Here is an 18,223-nt window from a genome sequence, read left to right as displayed (position 1 = left end):
ACCAGTGGGGACTAAATGAGTTGAGAATTGATCGGTTTTACTTGCACATAAGGAAATTTTAGATAAATTATTATTAAATTTGTAAACTTGGAATCATACTTGTGTTTGTTTCAACTGACATCAGGCACCAGGAATCTCGTTACCATGGATTAAATATTACCTTTTTGGAAATTGGGATGTCTTTTTTTTTTTTTCAGATTATCAAGTAGGCATCAATGTCTATGCTATTTATAACAGCGAAATCCTACTTTTTTCTCACTAATTACTCATATTCTTTTAGGTATGTGAGTATTAACAATGGTAGAGATATTCTTAAAAATCTGATGTAACGAATTTATGCTTACTAAACCTTACCAAACATGAGGCCAAGCAACAAAGTGTTTTAGAAGGAAATTATCCAATTTCCACATCGCCATTAGTTTCCCAAATGGAGAATGGCTCTTTCTACTCACCCACCCACCCACGCTCTTACTTTTCTTCTTCAGGACGTTCCTTTATCCAGCTGTTATCCTGTAAGAAAGTCCTTCTTTTGTTCACATTGTGAAATCCCTGTTGCTTCAGTGTAGTCCCCTGAGTGGTACTCTTCATATCTATCAACAGAAAAATGAAACAACAGGAGATGTAGTTGCATGGAGTTGAGTGTGTGTTTATTACTTGGAAATCTTGAGAGGAGCATCTGATTGGCCAGCATCACTCTTCTAGGCTGGCAAATCCAGTACTGTTTCAAAGTAAGATGCACCGGCAAGAAAGAACAAATCCCACACCCCATCATCAAAGATAACTTATAAAACTGCTCAGGTGCCAACTGAAATTGCTCGTGCACACCATGAAGCCCTGCCCCACACCTGGGAGTGTAGAACCACAGGCCTGGGAAAAACCAATACCAGGTTTAGTGGGTTGGCCATTTTGCTCAAAAAGAAATGTGCCTCAGAAGGACACACGAGACTGTTTTAGAAGTACTTAGTGAACAATGATAAGTCCTGATGCTTCTGATTATAAATAACTTAATTCTTTGATCTCATGGGAGCCAAAAGCACAGAAGGTCACACACACTTGATTTTTAAAAGAAATTTTTGAATTGCAATTAAATGAGTAAAATCTATAGCACTCTTACTTTTTTCTTAAGCCTAACTTTGGCCATGTTAATTAAATTAGATGGTTGCTTCTAAGAATTTCATAGCTACATGGAAAAAAAAAGACCTGTGCGTTGTTTTTCTCCTATTTTTAAGTTCTCTGAGTAAGCGAAACATCATCTACATTACCATTTCCTGTGGGAGATGTTTTTCTCAAGGTAAAATTGGACATGCTGCCTTCCAGTAAGGATCTAAAAGAAAAATGGGGATGGGGAAAACACAGTAATGACTCGACAAAGAATCAACAAGGGACTCATTCATTGCTAACAAGACACATTTTTCAATGACATTGGTGGTCACATAATCTGGTATAATGAATACATGATATGAAGTGACCCCTAAGAACCTGAGAGTTCATCTATTCCAATGCATTTATTTTACAGATGAGGAAACTGAAGCCAGGAGTATTTAGTGTCCCCTGTGTTATAGGACAAGCAATCGGCTGAATCAGGCCATCAATTAACTCATTTATTCAATGAAAAAATATACATTGAGTGCTAGACACTGAGCCAGGAGCTGGAGACACAAAAAGATAAGTAAGACAAGTATCGGGTCAGGTCAACAGGGAGACAGAGACATGGAGTTTACAGCACAATATGCAGAAGGGCTCATCAGCTCCTTCTTTGGGGAAGCCAAAGTGAACCCAGGCAACTGATATGTGTTTAGAAGGGAAGCGGCCAGAGCATGGAAATCACAGATCTTGGGAAGCACGGGTGGTTTTAGGTAATCCCTGTGTGCGAAAGCCCTAAGATTCTCAGCTGTGATGAACTGCTACTGCCAAGCTGCTAAGGGACTGAGGTGATTCTCATTCCCAGGTTGCCTGGGATGATGGTGCGTTCAGGGCCGCATTATGACACTGAGTCTTAGGCACTTTTGCTTTCGATGGCCTCTTCCTTCACACACAAGCACATGCACACACATGCATACACATACAAAATTAAAGATTATATTTTATGACTGTGTTGGTATAATGATGAATAACATTCCAGGCTGGCTTTGTTAATACATATTCATTATTGTTATAGTATTCGTTTTTTCTTCTGCTGTTAAAAGGAATTAAAATTAGGACCCTTTTGTGGGCCCCTAAAAGGGGTCCCAGGTGTGGCCTTTTCTGCCTAACAGATAAGTCAGCCCTGAATTTCCCTGAATGTGGGACTTGCAGTTTTTAAACTGGAAAAGTCCTGGGCAAACAGGACTGGGCTGGTCACCCTAGGTGGGGCATTATGTGTTTTGCAGATTTCATCCCACCAGACAGTGTACGGAATGTTGGAGGGGCCCTCCATCTCAAGTCAGAAGCAAGCCCTAGGTCCAGCTTTATGACATCAAAGTTCTGCGATTGAACCACTTAATCTCTGTAAAATGGGCTAATGAAACCTGCCATCTACTTCATAAGGTTGTGATGATCAAATGAAAAATGTACACAAAAATCACTTTGTTAAACTGTAAATGCTGTTGAGACTTACAGCTGTATCGTCAGACAGCAGTTTATAGGTATAACGTGGAGATTCTAAAGCCCCCATCTCCCACCCTCTGGTCCAAAAGTATCTCCTACAGTAACTCGCCATAGGACTTGAAGTAGTAAAGATGCATTCCTCTGGATCAAGGCATGGTTTCCCTAGGATCTTCATTTAGAATATCAATGCTCCTAGAGTCGGTGAGGAGTGGCAGCTGCTGGTGACTTTACCAGCCTGGTGCTCGGCACTATGGGCTCACGGCTGCACCTCATCTGGGGAATTGCCCTTACTTGGTGGGGCTGCCAGTTACACACCCTCCTTATCCACTGAACCCGCAGCCAGCGACTGAGTGACCTGGAACGTAGAGCCAGTCCTGCAGGTGACTGGTGCTTCAGCACTCACCACGGCAGAAGCTAGGTTAGCAGGGGGCGCATCGTCGTTCACCTCCTTCCCTTCCTCCCCTCCCTGCTTCCCTTTCTCCTTTCTTCTGAGTGAATACCCTTCATACGTCACAGGCACCCAAAGTCCTTCCAGGCACTGCTTCTAGGGGACCCAACCTAAGACTAACAACCAGCCTAAGACCAGCCGCTGTTCGCTCCACTGAGAGTCTGAAGGTCTTAGTGAAATTAGAAAGACCTGCATGTAAAGTGGGCTATTTACTGACTGTGTCACCTTGGGGATGCTACAGTTCAGCTCCCTTATCTGTAAAATGAGGTGAATTGGGACTGTTTTGAGGATCAAGTTCGATGACATATGTAAAGTGCCTGATTATTGCCCAACACAGAATAAGTGCTCAATAATTCTTAACTTCATGCTTCTATCACCTTGGAAAGCGTTAAGCGTAAAGATGAGATGCGGTCAGGTGTGGGAAGGAGATGGAACAGCCTTGCATTTGGGTCCTGGGCATGCAGGGATTGTGGGGTGGCCACTGTCTCACTGTATTTGGAGGCCCCTAAAACTCTGGCAGAAATGGGAGGAAAAGAGGCATGCAAACTTCAACCTGAACTACTTGTTCACTTCACCTCAGTCTGGCCTTGATTCTCTGGGTTCTTGGCTAACCTACTTCCTGTTTCTAAATGGGCTCTGATAAACTCTTTTCCTGAACTGGTAAAGACCTGGAAGATTCATAGCTGATTGAACTGGGATTCTGAGGTGGGCAGAATGCTGAGTGTATATCTGGTGATACACTTGCCGAGATTGCAAGCTCAGTCGTGAAACACAGGGAAGGGTCAACGGAGAAAAGTCATTTTGCAATTATCTGCTTATTTGTCTCTCACAAAAGACCGAGTGTCCTGTCAGCCAGACTTAAGACTGTCCCTTCTCTATTTCCAGTGTGTGGGACAGAGTAGATCCTCCCTAGGTGCTTACTATGTGCTGAATTAGGTCCCTCTCAAAATTCCTAACACCCCAGTACCTCAGAATGTGACTATAGTTGGAGGTGAGGCTTTTAAAGAAGTGATTAAGTTAAAATGAGGCCTTTAGGGTGAGGTCTAATGCAATCTGTCCCATGACCTTATAAGAAGAGGAATTTGGACACACAGAGACACCAGGGATATGTCTGCATAGAGGAAAGGACATGAGAGGACACAGAGAGAAAGAAGGTGCCCATCTGCTAACTGAGGAGAGAGGCCTCAGGAGAAAACAAAACTCATGACACCTTGATCTTAGACTTCCAGCCTCCAGGCCTACGAGACAACAAATTTCTGTTATTGAAGTCAATCAGCCTGTGGTCCTTTGCTTTGGCAGCCCTTGCAAACTAATAGAGTGCTTATGGGAAAAGTGGTTTAAACATTTCTAAAATAGCTAAGTCATTCAAAGAGCTTTGTGTTACCCTGTCTCTGACCTGTGCCCTTTGTGTCTTTAATTGCCCTACTGCCCAGGGCAACTGCCAATTGCCATAGTACCTGCTCTCAACTGGATACCTCACAGGCATTATTTCATCCTCACATAAACTCTGCACAGCAGCTATTACCTCCACCTCTCAGATAAGACACCAGACTGAAGCTCAGGGAGAGGATGTAACCTGCCAAAGTGGCAACAAGCAGAATCTGGCTTCTAAACCAAAGCCAACTCGTTCCTCCACAACCAGCAGTAATGTTTGTCATGAGTCACTGCAAGACGAGACCGGTAACCTGGCATTAGAGTGAAAGAGGGAAGGTACACGACTTGACATCTCTGGAAGTCCCATGAGCTCTGCCCCCACTGCCTGGCAGCAGGAGAACCAGGACAACTTCTCAAGGAATGATTGCAGCAGACAAACCCTCACAGAGCAGCCTTCTCTGTGTATTTCCTGATATTTCCCTGCTTATAAACGTATGTCCATACAAAAAGGTATACACGAATGGTCATAGCAGCATTATTCAAAATAGCCAAAAAGTGGAAACAACCCAAATGTCCATCAGTGGATGAATGGATACACAACATGTGGCAGATCCATACGATGGAATATTACTTGGCAATAAATAAGAATGAAGCACTGATACATATTACAACATGGATGAAGCTTGAAACATGCTAAGTGAAAGAAGCCAGACATAAAAGATGACATATTTAGGATTCTATATGGATGTTGTCTTTTAGATTTTCCTTGGTATCCTCAATACTCCTCCAAAGCCAAGCTTCTGCTGCCCCTTTAGGCTCTGTTGGGTAAGGAGGAGAGCTCAGACAATAATAATACCTTAGATGATTTTATAGTAATTATATCTCATTTCATTTCCAAGGCTATGTTCTAAGAGTATAGTCCCTACTTAGCAGAGACATGGCTCGAGAAGCTGCTGAGTGGAAAGTTGGGACTCCATCTGAGGCTTTCTAGCTCAAGGCTCATCGTCTTTTCCTCTCTGCCAGGGACTCCCAGATTGATAGCACTTCCTGCAGTTGTAGAGAGAAAAGCAGGTATCTCTTCTTTACCTTATATTTAGGGCTGGCTCTAATCAGATCCAGCACCCTGCTAAAGGGTACGATATTTTCATGCCTTTGGTAGCTGGGTATTCTCCAGAAGGAGTCATAAGATAAGACATCCAAACAAGCTCAGGGCCCTTACCGCTTTCTCCCTGCCAATAACTAGTCTCAGGTATCCTATAAACACCTCACTGGCTCCACCCCAGTGTCTCTGGGATACTTTCTAGGGATAGTTGCCAGTGAACTCACTTGCTTTCTCTGGGACACCCAAGCTTTATCTCGTTGCCTCTTTCATGAAAGTCCCTGGGAAGAACCAGGCTTTTTGTGTTTCACCCTTTCCATCTCTGAAAGTAGGCTGCCAGGCAGAAGGTAAGAGCAGCAATCTTTGGACCATGAACTAACCTCGGGACTAAAGTCACACACCAAGAATGGCAGAGCAGGAAGTTAGAAGGAGCCTGGCTCCTCATGGAGCTGCCAAATAGCCCCAAATAGCTGCCAAAAAGTTGAGATGATCTATCTCTTAACTTTTGGCAAGAGGAAAATAAACCTAGTTTCTTCATGAGATTACTCTTTCATATTTTTGTTACTCAAGCTTAATGCTCTTCCTACCTGTTACAAGATCATGATGGAGCAAACAGAAGGTCTAAAAGCCCATGGTGGTCTACAAAATATAAGATACTAGTGACTTTTTTTATTAGTAAAACACTATTTCTTGCAACATGTCTGTTGCATGTGTGTTCGATGTTCCTAGCAAGAAGTATCATGTGTTTAGTTCCTACTATTGTTTCACATCGTGCCACAGATTACTGCTCATTAGCTTATTTAATCCTTCCAGATGAGTATTATTAACTCTCATTATAGGAATTCAAAACTCAGATTAAATAACCTGGCTAAGGTCACACAGGGAGTGACAGTCAGGAACTGCAATTAGGTCTATATGACTGCAATGCCAGGGTCTTTTCAGCAAACGATACTACATGTTGGTCAAAGTACCATGTGATATAGCCAACTCCAGATACGCAGGGAAAAGCCCCGGAGTTCCGAGAGATGGAAGATAACGGGAGAGGAGCTGGAAGGAGCTGCAGTAATAAACAGCTGCTCCATCACCCCTGGGCAGCTCAGCCTCGAGCCTCACCCCTCCCGTGGCCACACTGAAGCCATGAGTGGCCTGGTACTACACCTACCGGACTCCTCTGGATCTGTCTCCCTACTAGATGGCTTGATAGTGTTTTATACTCTTTCCCAGCTCCATGCTGTCCACTGGCATGAGGTAAATGAGACGGCAAAATATAATGTATTCTATTTTCAAATGATAATAGTTTAATAAGTATGCAGGAGTTTTATTTTTTTTAATGAAAATGACTAATAGTGTGGGAAAATAAAATTTTTTCACCAAATCTACAGGTTTCACTTCCATCTCCTGAGCAACATGCCTCAGCACCACCTGCTCCTTATTTTTTCTTAAGACCCATTGGCCATGTCACCCTAAGCACCTCCATATGTCAGCCCATTTGGTGGCCCCAGAACCATTTCTAGAAACTTCAATCTAAAACATTTAAGGTGCAAGCCCCACTCTCATCAACCTGTAATTCCACCGAAATTTTACTGCAGTGGAACACTTGCCATCCTGACCAGAATATAAACCAACTTTTTTTGTATATGGATATTTTCTATACTGTTAATAAAAATGGATCAACAATATATGTCCCTGTGAATAATGCTCTTGTTAAAAAATACCCTTCTGTAGAGTGGATGAGAGATTAGAAACCTTTCAAATTGGTAATGTCATGAAATACATGCAGCAAAATCTCAGTTTTATATTATTTTTTAAAGAAATTACTTATTTCAGGGACTGAGGTTATCCTCAGTTTCATATCTACTCAACACCCAAATAATGACACTTTAATAGCTTCGGTTCAGCCAATTAGATTTATTTCTAAGTGCTGTCCTTCAGTTTCCTTCCAATCAAGTTTTAAACTTTTCACGAGAAAGATGAAACTCTCATCTGGTCTCCTCAAAATGCTGTTACCGGTACATATACCAAATAATGGCAGACACCAGCAACTGTATTTTTTTTCCAGCAACTATATATATATATATATATATATATATATATATATATATATATATTTTTTTTTTTTTTTTTTTTTTTTTTTTTTGTGGTACGCGGGCCTCTCACTGTTGTGGCCTCTTCCGTTGCGGAGCACAGGCTCCGGACGCGCAGGCTCAGCGGCCATGGCTCACAGGCCCAGCCGCTATGCGGCATGTGGGATCTTCCCGGACCGGGGCACGAACCCGTGTCCCCTGCATCGGCAGGTGGACTCTCAACCACTGCGCCACCAGGGAAGCCCAGCAATTATATTTTAAATGTATAATACTGTAAGGAAAGATGTATAAAAGGATATGTCCCTATTACGCTGGGAACTACAAAAACCTTTCCCTTTTAAAGCCCCAAATTCATAAGTTGAAAACTGTGATGTGAAATCATGATGTCAGAAGTCAGTATAGAAACAGGAAAAAAAAAAAACCTTTTCAACTTCTGGCCCCTCTTTCATTTCCTCTTTGTGGCCAACCACCAGAAAGTGCTAGTTTTTACCCAATGCCTACAGCCTCTGCCCAAAGACATGTCTTTAGGTTTTAGATGAAATTACTCTCTTTAAATTCTGAATCACAAAACCAGTCAAGTTTCATGGTTTTCTTTGGATGCATTTGAAACTATCAAACATCTCCTATTTCTTAAATGTATCCCTGTTCAGATCCTCTTCATCTCCCTATGTCCTTCTCAATTTCTATTTTGAATAACAGCACTTCCCCAAGAGCACTTAGGTCCATTAGGTAATCTTCTGCTCCTCTAGCCAGTCAGCCCCAGCTCTTCCTGTCCCAACTAAGCTGCAGTCTTCTTCATCTTTTGGGTCCTCTTGACAAAAAGACTTTGTGGACCTTGTTTATCTATTTTATTTTTTACAAGGTCCTATGTTTAGCACATGGAACTATATTCAATATGCTGTAATAAACCATAATGGAAAAGAATATGAAAAAGAATATGTATATGTGTGTGTGTGTGTGTGTGTGTGTGTGTGTGTGTATAACTGAATCACTTTGCTGTATACCAGAAACTAACACAACATTGTAAATCAACTATACTTCAATAAAAATTAAAAAAAAAAAAAGGACTTTGTGGATCTCACTCTTCCCCTTCCCACCCAAGGACAAAATGCCTCTCAACTTACCTAATAAGTGCTACATATTACCACTCCCTGCTAACTCTCCTTAATAAAGATTGTGTGAGCAAAGAAACTGGAATGAGGTGGTGCAGAGATGAAAGAGAATAGGAAGAGTAAGACAGAAGAGAAAAAAATGCAGAGAAGAAAATAGGATAACAAAATAGAGGATGAGAGAAAAAACCAACGAAAAGAATTCACTGCTGGTATTTGGTCGTGTGATAGTGTTAGCCATATTGAGCTAAGATTTTGCATGTATTGCCACATTTAAGACCCACATAATGCCTTAAGGCTGATACTATGATTATCCTCCTATACCTAAGTGAAACTTTATAATGAATGATTTCAATGAAGTCAGAGTCCTTTTTCAGAAGGTAGGGCAGGAGTTGGAAATGTGGACAATGGGTAAAATTAGTTCTTTCTGGAAAGAGGTTTTAGGATGAGTAGTTTGCCTAAGGCTACACAGCCAGTGAGCAGTTGGGATTCCAGCCCAAATCGACCCGACATCAAAGTTCCTGTCCCAGAAGCCCAGGAAACAAAAAGGGTTCAACAGGTAGAAAGTTACCAGGTTAAAAGAAAGAGTGAGAAGAATGACATTTCCTTTGCAATAGAAATCTGTGATGGATATCAACCAAGAGTGAGATTTGGAGCAGACTTTCTCTGATCATTTTACCAACGTATCATGAGATCAGCACAGAGTGATAGTTGGATACTTTAATGGCTCCAAAATCTCCCAGTTAATTTATCAAGCTTCTAATAGACTTATCTAAATTGATATCTTTATGGAAAAGACCAAATATGAATAGTTACCTAAGAGAAACCTCTATAGTGATAGAAAGTATAAAAAAGCAAACATAGAATAAGGAAATAAATACAGCAAAAATGTCTAGAATGACATATGTAGCTTGGTGGTATTCACTTTCATATATGAAAAGGTCTTCATGGTTCGATAATACCTACTAGTACTTGTTTCCCAGAAATCACTGGTAACAGGGAAAAAATTCTAGAAACTGAAAAAGGACTTATGCTATTAAACCATTTTCAACAGAAGAATAAGAGAGGCTCTATAATCACAGGTCAATAAACAGCAGCATTATCTTCTGTAAGGTAAATACAACAAACCACCAAACAATTAATTATCACCTAAAAGAACATGAAATATTAAGTAAGGATAAAATAAACAGGGCCTCACAAAGTGTAAACGTTAACAAATGCATTTAAATTAATGGACTATTTTTAGCCTTCATACACAGTGTATAAGGAAATCCAATACTTATTGGGCTGGGAAAGGCTCACTTATCCTGCTGTGATGGTTAGAAATTTGCTATTTCTTTAGTCACACAGCCTCCCAGTCTCCACTTAGCATTAGAAAACTTGTTTACTGATGGTGAAACAGTTTAGAATGTAGCACAAATAAAATCTTGTCGCCAGAGAGTTGTCTATATGCTATGAATTTTGAGTCCGATAACCATCGACCATAAAATGTTCTTACTGTTTGTTCTCGGTTTTAGCATGAGCCCTCACTTGCCCTTGTTTCCACCACCAATCTTTTCTGCAGAATGATAGATAATGTCAAGTTTTAGCATGAAGAGTTGTACTCTCTGGGACAATGATCAATTTCATTTTATTAAATACACTGGTCTAATATTCATTAATAAAAATGCTATGTAATAAAATTTACCTATTGCTTGAACCTCTTATGGACTATTTTTAGTTCTAGCTGAAAACATTTGTTAAATGAGTAAAAGCCCAAATTTTGACCACGGATTATGAACCAAAACTCTGTTACCTTAAGTTATCATATTTCATATTCACTGCAGCTCATGTCATGTCACTCTTTGTCCCAATTTTACACAGTAAAATCTTTCTCCTTATATTATGCTCAATAGAAAATGTGAAAAATATAGAAAGCACAAAGAAGGAAAAACTCAGACACCTTTCATCAATCACTGTTATTTTCTTCCAGGGTTGCTTATTATTATCATTATTATTATGCCTACTAGAGCCTACTGATACACATTTCTCAATGCCATTTAAAAATATTTAAATAATTATTTCTTTTGCAACTACAAAATATTTCATCTTATGGGCCTATCTATCAGTATAACATAATTCCTTGGTTTTTTCCAACAAAACCACATCCTAATTATTTTCATCCATCTCTGATGGATCCTTAGAAGTGAAATTACTTGCCAAGGGGTGTAACTTCTAAAATGTTCTTGGTCTCTATCGTCAAATCTATTTCCATAAACCTTATACCAGTTTATAATCCACCAGCAGCTTACGAATGTCCACACATTGGCCAGCATTTAGAATTATCATTTATTAGTCTATTTAATGATTTAATAGATGAAAGTGGAATCATTTTGGCTCAAGTGCGTATTTTTATAATTTTATTGGTTATTTTATTTCTTATTTTGTGAATTATCCATTGATTAATATTATGGATTTCTTATTGTTTTCTTACTTTCTTTATATATCAGAAATATTTATTTTTACTCTCCCAGTTTTCACTTGGTGTCTGACTCTGATTTTTTTTTTTTGATCAGCAGCTTCCAATTTTGTAATTCTCTTCTTTCCCCTTATTAATTCTTTCACTACTTAGAAATCCATGTAGACCATCCATGAAACTTCATTCTGACCTCAAAATCCAAGCAATCACCAAGTCCTACAACTCTGCTCCTACATCACTCTTGATTGCCTTTCTGTCCATATTCAAACTACCAATTCAAGCTGCCATAATCTGCTTACTATTTTAACAGCTTCCTACCTATATTCCCAAGCTCTAGACTTACTCTCCCAATCCATTCTCAAGAGTGTCAAAGTAGTCACCACCTTGCTTAAAACTCTTCAATGGCCCTTCATTTCTGTCAGGATAAAATCCAAATTGTTATTAAAACTTACAAGTCCATACCCACCTGCCTCCTTTCTCCCCACTCCCCATGCCTCACTCAAACTCTAGCTTCAGCTAGACTAAGTCATTCCAATTCCTGAGGGCTCCATCCTTTTCATCACCTTTAGGCTGTTGCTCACTCTACGCTTTATGCCTAAAGCATTCTTCTTTCTGAGCCTCTCACCCTTACTCTCCTTTCAGGAAAGACTTACATGCATTTTTCAGGTCACTCATTACATATCCTCCTGGATGCATTCAATGATACCATCACAACCTGTCTTCACCTCCACCTCCCCAGGCTGAGCCCTACAAAGTGTTCAGATAGCAAAGAGTACCTCTCTGTAACAACGGTACAATACAAACTGCCTTTTGTGTGGCTGAAGTTTTTTCCATCCCCAGCACACACACACACAGACACAGACACATTGTAAATCTTGAGGGTTGTAACCAAGACCATCTTCTCTACAGTTGTATTTCCAAATATTATTATTGTATCTGGCACATAATAAGCTCTAGAGGAACATTTGTTGGACAAATGAGATTAATAAATATTTACATGTTTTCTTCTAAGTTTAAAAAATGTATTTTATTGTTACATGGAAACTCTAATCCATATGGATTTACTTTAGTAATGGTGGAATCCCTTTCCCATTGATATATGATTTTTCCTTTGTCACATAAAGAAATCTTATATATTCTAGAATGTGCTTCACGGCTGTCTCTTCTGTTCCATAGATCCGCCTTTAGTTTCTTGCAATAGAAACAAACTATTTTAGTTATTGCCTTTTTCTAATACATTTTAATATCTAATGAAAGCACCCTTCATTAATTTCTCTTGTAGAAATTCTATCAGCTATTCTAACATTCATTTCTTTAAGATAAACTTTAAAATTATTTTCTCTGGTTTCAAAACAAATATTCTATAAGAACTTTTGATTGGAATTGCATTAATACTATAAAATAGTTTGGGAAGAGCTGACATTGATGATATTCAATCTGTCCATCTAGGAATAGTACTCAAAGAAGCTTTTACTCAAGAAAGTCTTTAGGTCTTATAGTAAACGTCTGTGATTTTCTTAATCTAGGTCCCACAGTTTTCTTATGGAAATATTTTTCTTGATGTTTTACATCTCTTTGCACTATTGTAAAAGAAATGGTAACATATGTCATATTATATTATTATATATATGTATAATTCAGTAGGAATCCTAAATTTTCTTTTTATTTGCTGGTTCTGTGAGATAAGTATGATCATACAAGTGACATTTGGTCAAATTGGGGGTCATAATTATATCCAAGTCTATCTGGATTCCAGCCTCCTATAGTTTTTTCTATATGGATTCCTTTCAAATATTTACCTAATAACAAAAGGGAGAACACTGGGAAAGAGGGCAGAGGAGGGTAGGCTGTAGGGGGGCAGTTTTCTCTGAAATATTTAAAATTAACTCTCAGTGTAGAGGTACCATGCATATCCTGTGGCTTCTGAGCATTCTCTGGAATACTGCCACAGTCTCCTGGGATGTGTGTATTTTAGTTAAAAAAGCATGGTCTATATAGTTCATTACTTTCTCCCAGAAAGTTCCATACAAAGGAAACAATCACATTTTAGGTCAGGGAAACTTGGGTCTAGAAACACAGAATGAATTATTTAGATGCTTAGAGCTCTCAAGTATACAATTACAATGAGTATTCAGAACTAAAAGTAAGCCAGTTGTTGTTTAATGAATACCTATAAAAAGCACTCTTCCAATTAATCATCACAATAAAAGGATGATTCATATCCTTAAAAATTTAGCAACCAACATAAAATGCAAATCTAATAAATGTAGTTGTCATTTGACAAAGCACGCATTTGAGGAAGGGCCTTTCCCAAATTCTAAAATCACATGGATTTTTACAATGGTAAACTAGAAACCCTTAAGAAATACATTTGATAAAGACTTTTGATTAAAAAGTAAAGTTCAAGCAACTGCAGACAAATATCCAGTAATTAATACATAAAACCCTTATTTCAAAGTTCTCAGCAAGAGAAAAGGAAACATGATCAACAAATAGCCTAGGAACAGGATAATGTCAGAAGACAAACTGTGTGGGACCAACAAAGCTTTCCCCTGGACCACTGTCTGGCCAAGGATTCTATCACATCACTCTTAAAGAATGCTTAGAGTTAATGCCCGAATCATAGGGACACTATCAGTTAAATCATGTTTGCTTAAGTTGACTGCTTAGTGAATTATATGCAGCTCATTCCACAGTCTGAGTTTCGTTGTTCAAAACATCTCCTCTTTGCTTTGTTTGCAAAGTCTCCAGGAAAATGAATCACTAGCTGTTTCAGTCAACATTCCAGTGGATAGAGGAGACAGCCAGTAAACAGCCCCTACGGACTGGTAGCCAAGGTGAGGCTGTCTCCGATTGAATGTCTCACACCCTACAATCTACAACTTACACATACACCACCTCGCCTTCCTACAAAGGGGCTGACTGCTCCTGAGGTTAAAAACTAGGAATATAATAAATAACAAGACTGACTCCACAAACTACAAATTTAAAATGTATCTCTTCATGTCATAGTCATTCTATACGTACTGTAATAGTATTCTCAAGTATTACTGGATAAGGAAATTCTTATTTCGGGATCATTTCTAGTTCTTCTGTAAACCCAGAGGGAACCTCATTTATTGCTACCACATATTTTACGTGAAAGAAATTTGAAAAATCATTGAGAAAATTCAGTAGAAGACCAAACTCAGGTGATCTAGCTCCTCATCTGGTTCTATCATCCTGGCAAGTTGCTTAACATGTATATGTTTTGTTGTCCTCACCTAGAAAATTAGTGAGTTAGACTAGATGAGTCTATGCTCCATTCTAACTGAAAATTTAGGTCAGCTGAAGCTACCCTAAATTTTAACCCTTTTAATCTACATGAAGCTAAAAGTTTAATAAAAATCCTGGCCTTTTATCTGCATTCTCTGTCTACCTGACATTTAGAATCAAGCAAATGTTTTACTAAAAATTTTACTGATGTAATATCACAGATTTCTCAAATTGATTTTCCCAATACTTTAACTCTGGAATACAGCAAATATCAGAAAGACCATTTATGCATTATAAACTGTGGAAGAGAAAGCTGGTTTTAAATTTGATCATATTTTATGACAAGTAAAATTATAATCCACAAATGGTATAATTTAGCTTTCTGATTACTATCAATGTTTGAAAGCCAAATTATTATAAAATTCCTCAGTAACCTTTGGGAACTGAGCTCTAAAAGCCTCTGAGACAGCACATGACCTGCTCAGCAATGGGAAGCAATGAAAGCTCTAGAATTGAAAGCAGAGCCAGGTACACTGTGGGAAGCGCCTTTCTGGAGGACAGAGAGCACTGGTTGCAAGTGTGAGTAGCTCCTGGGTTCGATTCCCACAGCTCTGCATCTCAGATGCAAATGGTAGAGAAAAAACATAGGTCAGATAAGTCAGCTTAGCTATTAATCATAAAGGAAAGCCTGCTTAAAATAACTTTTCTGTTCTTATCAAAGGGCTTCCAAAACTGGATTTTCAGGACTAGGATATGAATAGAGGTTGAAAATTGCCCCCCTGTACATTAATCAATATGTAGGTTAGAACTCAGGATATAACATAGCAAAGTTGGCCAAATGTGCACGCATCCCTGTGGGAAACTGAGCACCCTCAGTTAGCCCTGCCCTGCTTTACTCCTTGGTATATTCACTCAAGAAACATGATTTTCTTATTTGGGGAAGATAGGGTAGAGGACTGGGCATCTCTCTCTCACAGCTCAGTGACTTGCAATGCTTTCAGCAGGCAAGAAAAACAAAGACTTCTTATCTATAAAAGAGTAGAGTTCACCATTTCAGTAAAGGCATCATCTGTGAAGACAGGGAGCTCCTTTTAAAAATGTTTTTATAGTCACTTGAGAAAGTAGACCGGTGGATGCTGGTCTCTCGATTTAAAGAATTTGCTATCCTTATGTGTGACCAGATTCACCAGCTGACAGCTCCTATGTGGAAACTCAGATAGGCTTTCATTTCTCTGCTGCCCGGAAATGTGTAAAATTGTGGAGAATTTAAAAGCAATGCCATCTAAAATCACAACAAGGAGCAGCAGAACTGTTGACAAGTAGAATAGCCCATTGGAAGCTGTTAAAATTTCACTGGAAAAAAGACAGAGAGTAAGTTCTAATTTTAATCACTTGCAAAGAAAACAGGGAAAGTTATGTGATAAAGCAGAGATATTTACATTTGCAAATATAATTCAACTTACCTTTCTTGAGCAGATAAACGGGACTTTTTGTCTAAACAGCCTGCAGTGATTCCCTAGGTGGATCCAGCTGAAACTAATGGGTTACCTGGAGTTTACTGAGTGCAGTTTCCACCTCCACCTGCCTGTGTTAATGAACAGATCAGAGGCTTCTCCCTCAGTGGCTGAGTCCACACAGGGAGGAGATGGGTGGTGTAAAAGAGGGTGTCACCCTTGTACCAAATACCAATTCAATTAAAAAGCTCACTCATGGACCATGCTGTCTTTGGTGAATTCTTGTGTGAATTTATGGCCTTGGTAGACCAAAAATATATACTCCTGTTATCACCCTTTAATTGACATCAACAATACCCACAACTCTATCCCTCACGAGGTGCCACAGTATCCAACCTATTTTGGATTCTCCTTTTAAAAAACAAAACACAAAACTTAAGGTAGAGGAATCCTATCTGCCCATGGTACCTGGAAGCTGGGGCCCAGATACACACACAGGAAATGTACTGCTGGTAGGGATCAAGATCCTTAGGAGAGAAAGTCCTTTGGAGCCCTGAGATCAGGAAATATGAAAGGAAATCTATTACACTAATTCTACACATGGAATTCTGGTAAAAACTATCAAAGGAAAAGTACATCCTGAAATATAAGAATTTTGAGCTTTTTGTGAATTTCATCACCTATAAAAATGTGAAAAGGATGCTGGAAACTTCTTTCACATCTGAGGGCAGCAGTAGACTCCAGTGTCAACACCTGCTTCTGGTGAGGAAGGAACAGTGCAGAAAAGCCACGCTAGGTGCAGGTTCCTATTACAGGTTCTGAAATGTACCTTCCGTGGCAGCCAGGGAGGCTTTAAAGAAGCTTAGTGAATCTGGAAACGGTTGCTGAGAGGAGTGACTCATTAGAATTTCCTGGGTCATCTTTATTCATCTGTCACACCAATAATTAACCAAATCCTCCCCATTTCAAGACAGCTCCTGAAAAACCACAGTCCAGCTAAGCTATAGTCATAGAAGGGACTATAAGAAGATGTAGAAACATTCAGATTAGAGGGTTCAGGCAATTGCAGGATGCAGTCATGGATTGGGACATCCCCTTTCTTAATGTGCCCTTATTCTGGGCTGAGGAATTTGAAAATCTAAAATGGAAAATGTTCTCTAAAAGTAGTGTATATATATATATATATATATATATGTGTGTGTGTATGTGTTTATTCAGTGCTTTCATAGAATATATGTGTGCAAGATATTTTAGAAATACGTTTTAAATTTCTGTGATGCCCATAAATGTCGGTTGGACTGAGATTGGATATTAATATTACAGATGAGAAAGTTGAAAAACCAAGATGTGACTTGTCTCATCTCAAAAAATAAGTAAATTAGAAGTATTATATTCAGGATCATTCAGCATTTCATTTAGCTGAATGAAGGGTTAAAACAGTTTCAGAGCTATCTTGTAGGGACAAGTAGTAACTTATATTAAACATATTATAGAAGGCTTAAATGTATGTTTTCATCCTTCATAAAATATAGAACCAGAAAAAATTTTCTACTTTGCAATTAAGAAAAATATACTGCCCAAAATACATCTAAACCTTTTGAGCTTCCAAACAATTATTTCTGCATGGAATTGAAGGTTTCTTTTATTTTATATACTGGAACACATACCACTAAGCCACGTCAGTGGTCTTTCCATTTAGAACTAAATCTTTGATTCAAAAAGGGCTAATTCTAAACACTTGGGCAAACTTCAGACCTCCTCATTGCCTGAACAGACATTCAGCCAAAAGACTGCTGAAAATTAAGAATCTCAGAGTTCAAAGAGGTCAATCAAGAGTGTGCACGGGGGTGGAGGTGGCCAAATAGGTTTGGCCTTAGTTTCACTCAGGCCTGGAGCTGGGGAGTCTTGAGCACGCTTAGAATAACTTGGCTTTACCATGCCTATTTTCACTGGGAGTGGCGGAGTTCTTGAGGTCTCTTTAGAATGTAAGCTCCTAGGCTGTGATGGCGAATGTTTTATCGTGGGTGCCAATGCCGACTGCTTGACGCTGGCTGCCTGGGGGGACATGATGAGGTTTGTAAGGCAACTTTGAACTTGCACAGGAGAGAGCCACGATTGATTAGCAATGTGTGCCACAGGCCTCAGATGGGGGAGGGTTTGCTGAACCTATCTCCCCAAACAGGACAGTGCTTTTTCTCTGTGTTGTGTCCAATGAAACAACCAGCCAGAAAACGAGCACTTAGTACCACATAATAATGAAAATAGCAAATACTTATATAGCACTGTTCATGTGCCAGGCATTGTTCTAAGAACTTGTTATACATTCATTTAAGAATTGCTATTAAAAGACTGTTAC

General features: G+C 39.2%; 1 protein-coding gene across 23 annotated transcripts in view; it reads right to left on the bottom strand.

Moving 5' to 3' along the window:
• The window catches only part of SCEL (sciellin), a 132,998-nt gene extending 116,304 nt beyond the window's left edge, over positions 1-16,694 (bottom strand). For 9 of the 23 annotated variants that reach the window (XM_032610998.1, XM_032611000.1, XM_032611008.1 and 6 more), the window contains exons 1-3: positions 15,877-16,020; positions 1,263-1,324; positions 473-590 (exon numbers count right to left, since the gene is read on the bottom strand). In XM_032610998.1, coding sequence (XP_032466889.1) covers positions 473-590; positions 1,263-1,305 — 161 coding nt within the window. In that variant the 5' untranslated portion in view covers positions 1,306-1,324; positions 15,877-16,020. Of the gene's footprint in view, positions 1-472; positions 591-1,262; positions 1,325-15,876 lie in introns of all 23 variants that reach the window. The other 14 variants (XM_032611001.1, XM_032611018.1, XM_032611019.1 and 11 more) reach the window with 11 other exon arrangements.
• Positions 16,695-18,223: the final 1,529 nt, after the last annotated feature.

This window comes from Phocoena sinus, chromosome 18, assembly GCF_008692025.1.
Source record: "Phocoena sinus isolate mPhoSin1 chromosome 18, mPhoSin1.pri, whole genome shotgun sequence".
NCBI lineage: Eukaryota > Metazoa > Chordata > Mammalia > Artiodactyla > Phocoenidae > Phocoena > Phocoena sinus.
The sequence above is the reverse complement of the archived record's forward strand: the minus strand, read 5'-3'. Positions and strand labels throughout refer to the sequence as shown.